This window comes from Rosa rugosa, chromosome 2 (assembly GCF_958449725.1).
Source record: "Rosa rugosa chromosome 2, drRosRugo1.1, whole genome shotgun sequence".
Taxonomy (NCBI): domain Eukaryota; kingdom Viridiplantae; phylum Streptophyta; class Magnoliopsida; order Rosales; family Rosaceae; genus Rosa; species Rosa rugosa.
In genome coordinates, this window is record NC_084821.1 from 53,151,123 (window position 1) to 53,160,847 (window position 9,725).

The 9,725-nt window shown below is 38.5% G+C and overlaps 1 protein-coding gene across 1 annotated transcript in view; it reads left to right on the top strand.

Moving 5' to 3' along the window:
* LOC133730997 (probable leucine-rich repeat receptor-like serine/threonine-protein kinase At3g14840) overlaps positions 1–1,914 on the top strand; it is a 6,214-nt gene extending 4,300 nt beyond the window's left edge. The window contains exons 13-18 of the mRNA XM_062158481.1: positions 1–85; positions 355–516; positions 753–871; positions 969–1,179; positions 1,317–1,554; positions 1,755–1,914. The exon at positions 1–85 is cut by the window's left edge and continues 111 nt beyond it. Of these exons, the coding sequence (XP_062014465.1) occupies positions 1–85; positions 355–516; positions 753–871; positions 969–1,179; positions 1,317–1,554; positions 1,755–1,914 (975 nt within the window). The remainder of the gene's footprint in view (positions 86–354; positions 517–752; positions 872–968; positions 1,180–1,316; positions 1,555–1,754) is intronic.
* Positions 1,915–9,725: the final 7,811 nt, after the last annotated feature.

A 9,725-nucleotide genomic window follows, 5' to 3' on the forward strand; every position in this document is an offset into this window, starting at 1 on the left:
TTATTCTGGGCTGGGAAAGGGACAACAGGTGTCCCTTACAAAGGAGACTATGGTCCTCTTATATCAGCTATCTCTATAGTTTCTGGTATTGTCTTTTGACGCTATAAGCTTTGACCTTCTTCTGCTAATGTGTTGTAGTTTAATGTTTCTATGTAAAACTTTCATTTTGTCAAGAAAGAATGTAAGAATAAGTATCGCACCAAAGCAAAATTTGACAGAACAACTTATGTTTCATATCATCTACTTATACTGAAGTTCCAGTATCATTTGTTGCTTTGTACATTAGTTAGATGGTTGGATAACGCACTCCTATCATTAACATTTACTCTACTAAAGCTATTCTTCTTCTGGCAGACTCTCCACCCCCTCAAGAAACCCGGCCAGGAGGTGGAAGCAGTGGTATATCTGCAGGTGCAGTGGTTGGAATCGTGGCCGGAGGAGTCTTCATTATATTACTGGTTTTAGGTATTCTCTGGTGGAAAGGCTTCATAGGACCAGCAAATACTTTAGAACAAGGTATTTGTACATCTTTTCATGTATATTACTCTTGTTCCGTAAGACACACACACAGACACACAGAGTGAAGTTTTAAATACTGCTGCTGCTAAGATATTTTTTGAGGTTAAAGCTATGGAAACACTGACGTTGTCAACTCTTAGGTCTCAAATTAGTCTTAAGATACTAAGAAATAAGAATGCTATTAGTCTGTAGTATGGACAATAATTTCTTACATGTAAGTTTACTTAATATATATTTGAAGGGTGTGGACCTGCAAACCAGCAGATTTACCTTGAGGCAAATCAAAACTGCCACAAACAACTTTGACATATCGAATAAGATTGGAGAAGGTGGTTTTGGTCCTGTTTACAAGGTACTCTTCAGACCAGTAATTTCTGTTTATTGTTAAAAGCAGAATTTTATGTCGGTTTACGAAGGAGTTGAACCGTAACTATGTTTGATACATGCAGGGCCTTCTATCAGATGACACTGCAATTGCTGTTAAGAAGCTTTCTGCCAAATCAAAGCAAGGGAATCGTGAATTTGTGAATGAGATTGGCATGATTTCTGCTCTGCAACACCCTTACCTTGTCAAGCTTTATGGATGTTGTATTGAAGGAAATGACTTGTTGCTTGTCTATGAGTACTTGGAAAATAATAGTGTTGCTCGTGCTCCGTTTGGTAAGTGTTTCTCGTCTATAATTTTCTTATACCTAAACTTGTTTGGTTCATGCTTAGGGTCTGCAAAGATTCTATACTCGAAAGAAAGAAAAAATATGTTTCTTATAACTACTTTTTATCAATTTGACAAATTAAAGGCCCAAAAGCAAGTCAGGTGAAGATGGATTGGCCAACAAGGCACAGGATCTGTGTTGGTATAGCAAAAGGTTTGGCTTACCTCCATGAGGAATCAAGGTTGAAGATCGTTCATAGAGACATTAAAGCTACTAATGTGCTACTCGATAAAAATCTTTGTCCAAAGATAGCTGATTTTGGATTGGCCAAGCCTGATGAAGAGGATAATACCCACATAAGCACCCGGATTGCTGGAACTCTGTGAGCCTCTATGCTTGACTTTATTTTCTTATACTCTGGAACAAATGGAAGGTTTCTCTACCCTTAATGCAGCTTTGTTATTTCAACTGTGTTGCATTTTAATCATTCAATGAAGAAAATAAAAACCCTATTTCTATCAGATTTGTAGTACTATTACTATGTGTTTATACTAGATCATATTTGACTGTATGACTTGGCAGTGGATATATGGCACCTGAATATGCAATGCGAGGTTATCTAACTGATAAAGCAGATGTTTATAGTTTCAGAATTGTTGTGTTGGAATTAGTCAGTGGGAGGAGCAACACAACTTACCGCTCCGAAGAAGAATGTTTTTATCTTCTTGATTGGGTAACGTGAATCTCTACTTTGTTCTCTAATCCTGAGTTTAATTTCATATGTTATCTCTCTCTTATAATATTTGGGGTTTCTTGTTAGTCAACATTAACTTCACTTATAGGAACGTGAACCCCAAAATGAGAAAGGAGCGTCTCTCTCTAAAATCTAGAGAGAGAAAACAGATCTGAGAAAACTCATCTCCCTCCCCCTTCTCTTTGCCCGGATCTTGATCCCTTCGGATCTAGATCGAAGGCTTGAGAGTTGGGGGCGGGCTCTCTCGTGTTGGCCTCTCTTTTTCTCAGTTCCTCTGTCATTCATCTTTTTCTCTTGCTTCTCTCACACCCCTGTGGTGAATTACACCCATCTTGTGGTGATTTTGTTGGCTTATGTCCAGTTATAGAGGACTTTGTTCCTCCTTTCTTTGCTGATCAACCCAAAAAATTTTCAGATCCAAAAAACTCCATGATTCCCCTCACCCATCACCTCACACCAGCTCCCCTCCATCTACCAAAGACCTTCTCCATGAAGGATTTTGTGGCTACCTCTTAAAAGTGCGAGTCACTTACCGTATGGACTATGGGTGCTCACGCATGGGTGTTTCACCCCCCATTCTCCGCTGGATTTTTTCTTTGCTTTTGGCTTTTGTCCCATCTCGGTGGTTGTCTTCCCTTCCCGGTTTGAGTCTCTCTGATGGAGAAGATAGTGTGTGTGTGTGGTATTGGTTCCTTTCTCTCATCCCCTTTAATTTTGGTTTTGATTGGATTCACTTTTTGGGATTGTTCTGGCAACGGCTATTCGGTACTCATCACTTCGATTCAGCACTTCTCGCATCCTCTTGGCTTCTGGCGGCGGCGCCTGCGACGGTTGTGCGGAAGAGCTTGGGCGGCGGCTGCTGTGCTAGTGTAGGAGTTGATGTTTATTTTAATTTTTAGGGTTACACTCTTTTGCCCTATCCACGTGGATTATGGTTGAGTTGTAATTTTCCTTATTGGGTTTATTTGTACTTGTGCCTTGTTTAGGCACCTTCCATTGAGTTTACTCTCATCGGTAATTATTAATGAAATTTCATTAATATCAAAAAAAAACATTAACTTCACTTCACGTGGGAACTAATTAATTGCTGGTACGCCATATTCCATGCCATGCAAACCAGTTAAAAGCCATAGAAGAATTTAGAATCATATTAGTCTTTGAAGAAAAACTTTGAAATTTCCACAAAGAATTCAATGTATTTAATCAATAACATAATGTTATTTAATCAATAACATAATCCTCTGTCTTTGACTGGAGTGGAGTCCTTGAACTGGAGTTCCTTCAAAAGCACATAAGATGAGTTGAATCGCCTGAGCCAAGGAAATCCAAATTGGTTACGCAAGCGCAAGCGTCCCACCACAAGAAAGAAGTGGCTCTTACCCTATCGTCGCTGGAAACTTTCTCCGGTCAATCAAGTCTGTTTCTCAGTCTGCAGCTGGTCACAAAGCAAGAGCATAAAGTTATGGAGGTAGTGATCAAAAAAAAGAAAAGGCCTTCCTCTCAAAAAAGAAAAGAAAAAGAAAAGGCCTATAAAAAAATTGGAGCACAAAAATAACCATCATGTATCACCCCACGTCCTCAGAGCTGTGACTTTGTGGCGCTTAGGGTTCAAGTCATTACAACTGGCTTCGATAAAGTTCTCTGTGGATGAAGGATCAGTCAACATCTTATAGTACGGACGTACCTTTCTTTGGGGTTTCTTGTTAGTCAACATTAACTTCACTTCACGTGGGAACTAATTAATTGCTGGTACAGCATATTCCATGCCATGCAAACCAGTTAGAGCATCTCCAATGGTTGAGTCAAAATGCCTATGTCAAATTTGAATTTGAAGATTGAGGTGGCAATTGTCAATTTTGACAAATTTATACTCCAATAGATGTGTTAAATTCAAATATTATTTTATTATTTTTTTCTGAATTTTTATATATAAAAAAAAATCACTTTTCCTCTTTCTTGTTATCTCTCCTCTTTCGTGGTTGGTCATGTTCTCTCTTTTTCTTATTCTTCTCTGTTTTTCTTGTTGTATCGTGGACTGTGTGTTCTCAGAGAGGCTTCGCCAGAGGCGGATTTGATTGTGGAGGAGGACAGCAGAGATAAATCGGGAGTCCGGTGCGGGCGAGAATCGGAGGAGGTGAGCGAGTGTGAGGGAGAGCGAGTCGGGATCGTAGTTTTTGCAGATGTTGAAGACGAGCTCGGCCCGGGATCGCTGCTCGGAATTGGAGGAGAAGAGGGAGGAGATTAGGGTTTTGAAAGAGGCGAGGGGTCGGGGCCAAGAATCGTCGCGACTTGCTCAAGCTGAGTCAACTCGACCATCGCCGAATTCTTTCTCAGTCTTTCACTACTCACTCACTAGTCCCTCAATTCGATTTTGAATGATCTGTGGATCTGGAATTGGGCGACAACGGCCACCCTTCCTAGGCCGGTCTCTACTTCGCAAAGCTCGGAATCAGAACCCCGTCAAAGGACTGCGTCCAAGTCGACACCGGCAGATGTTATTGTGGGTCAATTGCCTGAGAAGATGAGAAGATGCAAAATTGAAAAAGGAAAGAGAAAGAAGCTCTGTGGGGAGAGAGACGAGAGAGAAGGAAGAGAGAAAAATAATGATTAAAAAACAAAAGACAGATTGCTTTTGTTCTGTCAAATTTAACAGCCCAACTCCATATGTCATTTACACATAGGATAAGACCTATGGGTTGGAGTGCCTCCATACGTCTTTTGTTACCAGTAAAAGCCTCCACGTGGAAAAGACCAATCTGTTGGAGATGGTCTTAAAAGCCATGGAAGAATTTAGAATCATATTAGTCTTTGAAGAAAAACTTTAAAATTTCCACAAAGAATTCAATGTATTTAATCAATAACATAATATTAATAATGATCAGTTCAGTATGGAATTGAATATTTGCAATAAAACTTTAAGCGGAGAGGTTCTAATGAGCACCACTATAAGAGCAAGTTCACCCGTTGAGTCACTAGGTCACTTACTATTCACTTTTTGTTTTTTATATTTATTTCCACTCTCTGGATCACGGGCACAGTTTCCAAAAAGACCTAGGTCACCAAGTCAGCTTGCAGGTCACCAGGGTGACCTAGAAAGTGACCTAGGGCAGGAAATACACCGTGCTCGTGACCCAGAGAGTGAAAATATACATAAAAAATAGTGAATATTAGGTGACATGGTGACCCACGGGTGGACTTGCTCTAATGAGGACTAATTGAGAACTTTTTTGTGAGACTCACTGTTTAATTACATTTCGGCAAATCAACCATTAGATGTTTAGATATTCATGAGTAAAACATTTCTGCAAATTTTCAACCAAATTGGAAATCGTTAGGGCATTTATAATAGTGATTTATTATTTATGAATATGAACGGTTCAAATTTGACAGATTTGGTTTGTCCATTTATTTAATCTAGTTTGACACTTTAACGATTTCCAATTTGGTTGAAAATTTATAGAAGTGATGTGCTCATAAATATCTAGACATCTAACGGTTGATTTGCCGAAATATTAATCGGAAAGTCTTCAACTAATTTTTATTATAATGGTCCTCATTAGACTCTCTATCTAACTTTAGATTTCTTTTATAACATTTTTTAGTGACCTTGTTATTTACTAGGCCATTATATATACTTTTTTCCTCAAAATGTTTAGGTGATCAATAGCTTTTAGGTTCGGGTCAAAGACAATGGCCTTTCCTTTTGAGACTGTAATTTTTAGGTTTGGGTTAGGGACAATAGCCCTTCCTTTTGAGACTGTAACTTTTAGGTTCAGGTCAATAGCTTTAAGTTCGAGTGGCCTTGTAACTTTTAAGTTCGGGTCAAGGACAATAGCCTTTCCCTTTGAGAACTTTTAAGTTCAGGTCAATAGCTTTTTAAGTACGAGTGGCCTTGTAACTTTTAAGTTCGGGTCAAGGACAATAGCCTTTCCTTTTGAGACTGTAACTTTTAGGTTCAGGTCAATAGTTTTTTAAGTACGAGTGGCCTTATGGAAGATACAAATATTGAGTGGACAAGTTGTGACCTTATCTGTTATTGGCCTTTAGTGATTTTCTTTTAATGTAAAGTTTGTAGTACCGTAGCAGTGCTGTTAAGAGTATCCACGTTGAGCTCCTTATTTTTTCATTAAACAAAATTTATGATGAAGCTAAAATAAATATTCTGATTACACTCCATTGTACGCTTCTAAAATTAGAAAAAAAAAGAAAAAAAAAAAACAATGAACTTTTAAAAGATCTGTCTATTGTCACGCTTCTATATACTTAATTCATCCTACATACAAAAATTTAGTAAAAGATCCCATACTAACCTTAACTAAAAAAAAAAAAAAACATCAATATCTACATTATGCAAGCTCATCTTTCGATTAAAATATATATATCTGCATTCTGCATCAACCATTAGTAGTTTAGTACCCTAATATACCCCTATATATCCTTGCCTCAATCGTCGCCACCACCTATCAACGGCCAACCCAGCCACCATCATCCTAGAAGAACATGAGTTGTCTTAACATAATGGAGTCCCTCCGATCCATAAATAACCCAAACTTCAATCCCAAGCCCAATCCTGGAAAGAGACAAGGAAATTGATCATTGGGGCCATAAGAGTTTAGAATATGGTGGTGCAGTGGTGATATGAGAGTTCGCTACAACGTCTGCATCTTCTTCTTCTTCTTTTTTATCAAATAAATGCATCTTAATATTTTTGTTTTCTTGTTTTCCTTTTTATTCTTTCTTTGGTTTTATAATATATCTTCTTCTTCTTTTTCTCATTAATTGGAGAATAAGGGTAAACAAAATAAATTATAGGGTGGACATAGTCTTGCCACTTCTAAAATATGAGGAGAGAGAAAGTCTAGATAGGTTGAAGTGCTGAACTATTGGAACCAAATGAAAGGGAACACTGAGTGGGATCAGGGAAACTAGCAAACTGATCGTTAAATAGATAAAAATAGGTGCTATGTGGCTCCTAGTGTATTAATTAAACTAATATTACTATCTACAATTATAACTTTCTATTTTATAATTTATTTACTAATTAAACTAATATGTTTATTTTTCCTTCTTCTTTTTTTTTTTTTGAAAGAAATGTGGATTTCATTAACTTATGTCAAGATGGACATTACATATCCTTCTGCTGCCTTCGACTAGACAGATCAAGAAGTTGTAGTAAGAGAACTACTGTGATACATAGAAACAGACCACCTATATTCGAACTAACCGCTCACTTATTTAAAAGCGAGCCTATAAACTATGGAGAATAGCAAGACATAATAAATAGACCCCTACCACACCTATCTATATTTTTTCCTCGCCTTTTAAGCTAGGGCTAGGAGGTTTTGTTGGGCACAATTGCTTTCCGTTCCATAGAGAGACTAGGCCTAACAACATAGTGAAGCGGGCCCCACAGCTGTCCAAACTTCTGAAGGCCGAATGGACTCGGATGCTTCTTTAATGAAGAGCCCAGGCCTATTACTTACTTCCTTCATCTTCCTTTTCTGGCCCATAGTAACACATATGAGCCCATTTTCAAGAGCCACAAGCATAGGCCCAATAGTTTGACCTAGCCACATAGGGTCCAAACCCAATCTCACTAAGGCAGCAGCATCGCTGGCGCAGTCCCCGACATCATCGTCGCCGGCAATCACCCTGCCAGTCGCATGGGGCATTGGATCACTGCCAAAAAACCGCCCAGTCCCCTGACCCCACCAAGCAACCATCAACGGAATTGATTTGGACACCCAGCGTGTCTCCCTCAGCTCTGATTTCTCCGGCACCCAAGCTTTTGGAAACCAGCCATTGACAATCAGTCCAGCAGCACCGCTTCTCACTTGCTTCATTATGAGCCCAGCTGCAACCACGGTTTTGCCGCCGCACTCTAGCACCGCGCATCTATTGGACTCAAAAGATCTTATTCCAATTCTCTTATGCGCCGAAGTACCAAGCCTCAGGCCTCCGCCGCTGACTAGTTGCCTACCAGCCCAAACAATCCGAGTGAGAGGATCAATGGAAGGGCAGAAATTCCCCGAGATTGGAATTCTATCAAAGCCGCTGTGCTCATGTACTATGGACACCCCGAGAAGAGATGTCAACACCCTGAATTTAGAGGCTGGACCGTTGACATCCCACTGCATCTTCGCATTGTCTTGGTGATTGATGTTTGGGCGACTATCAAGATCGCCATAGATGCCAGCACATAGCCCATACCCATGAATTATGAGGATGCTGATAGCAAGGATCAGAGGAGTCGATGGTGATTGACATTGAAAAGCAGTAGCGGCGGAGTTAGGGTTTAGAGGAGCCATTTGACAAGCTTATTTTTTCCTTCTTATTTGAGTGAAGAGATCGACAAGGAAATCAGAAGCTTCATTGTCTCTTTTAATCCTCTTCGGAGGTCTAGTTTTCCTTATTTTAGGCTTAATCCTAAAATGTAGGTGTGCTAAAAATGTGCTAGGTAGTTTGCTCTTATATTAGGGGTGGATTTTGCCCTAAGTAACAATTCTTATTATCAACTCTCAGAGATGTGCTGTTATTGTACTACTTGTTGAATTCTATATAATGATCGAGCTTTCTGACTTAAAAAAAAAAAAAAAAAATCTATATTTCACGTAGAATACCAGTGTTCTTTTTGAAATGAACTATTTAAGTTACGTGTATGCATGTTTGGAGAAAGTTAAAACCCGTCATTCAAAAGGGACTAACCTTTTTCTTATGAAATATTCATCCACTATGCAATGAAATTTTATGTGGTCTACCATCCATATTTAATTGATTCCCACTTTTGCATGCAGAAACGTAAGCAGAAATTTGGTTGGTTGAGAGTTGAGACTAAGAAGTATGAAGTTTGCTTCTCAAAAGCATACTCTAAATAATGATAATCAAATGCGTCTAGAAATGAATGATTGCCTAAAAGCTTTGCAAAGGCCCCATATAGAGGCCCGTTTATAGTACAGTTTCTGGAATTGATATTCATAATCGACTTGGATTCCATCTTTTCAAAGTAGTGGAGTACTTTTAGACTGCAAATTAATCAAAATTTGCATGCATGTCACTCATCGATTCATTCGGATACCTTTTCCTTATGTCCTCTTTACTTTTTCTAATTTGACTTGAAAGAAACTTCAAGGATTCTCTAGGCGGATTCGTGCATATCTTAATTTGCCGTCCATATTTGATTCCCATTTTTTAGTTTTTACATGAAGAGACGTACGTAGATTGAAAATGCCCAAATGCATGCTACTATGGTCGATCTCTGACTGATTGACTGAGGTGGTGTGTTGACCATTAAAATCTGTAATAATATATATTTTTACGGTTTACTAACTTCGTTCATAATCACCAAATATTATTGATTTATGAATTGTGATATTTCTCGATCACAATGTTACTCATTCTCTACTCTAAACCTCTATCTCGTTATGAACAGTAGCATTCCTTATGAACGGATCGGACTCCTCTAAAATGAAGAGGGTGTGAATTTACGTCAATTTTATTAAATCATGACTCTCTGTCTAATCTAAGGGTCATTAAATTGCCACATTACTTTTCCATTAATTTTTGGCTTTCCACATAAATCCAGTTAACTGTGCTGTTAACTATGATTAACTCCAGACAAAAAAAAAAAAAAAAAAACAAGAAGAAGAGTTAAACCCCTTCACGTATTGTCTTTCTCCTTGGCTTATTGTAGAGATCAATTTTCTACGTTCTTCTTGTACTTTATTGCAGATAGTTGTTCACTATTGAAAAAATTAACAAACTCGATCAATCTTTGGAGAGGGTTGAAGAGTCTCAAAATC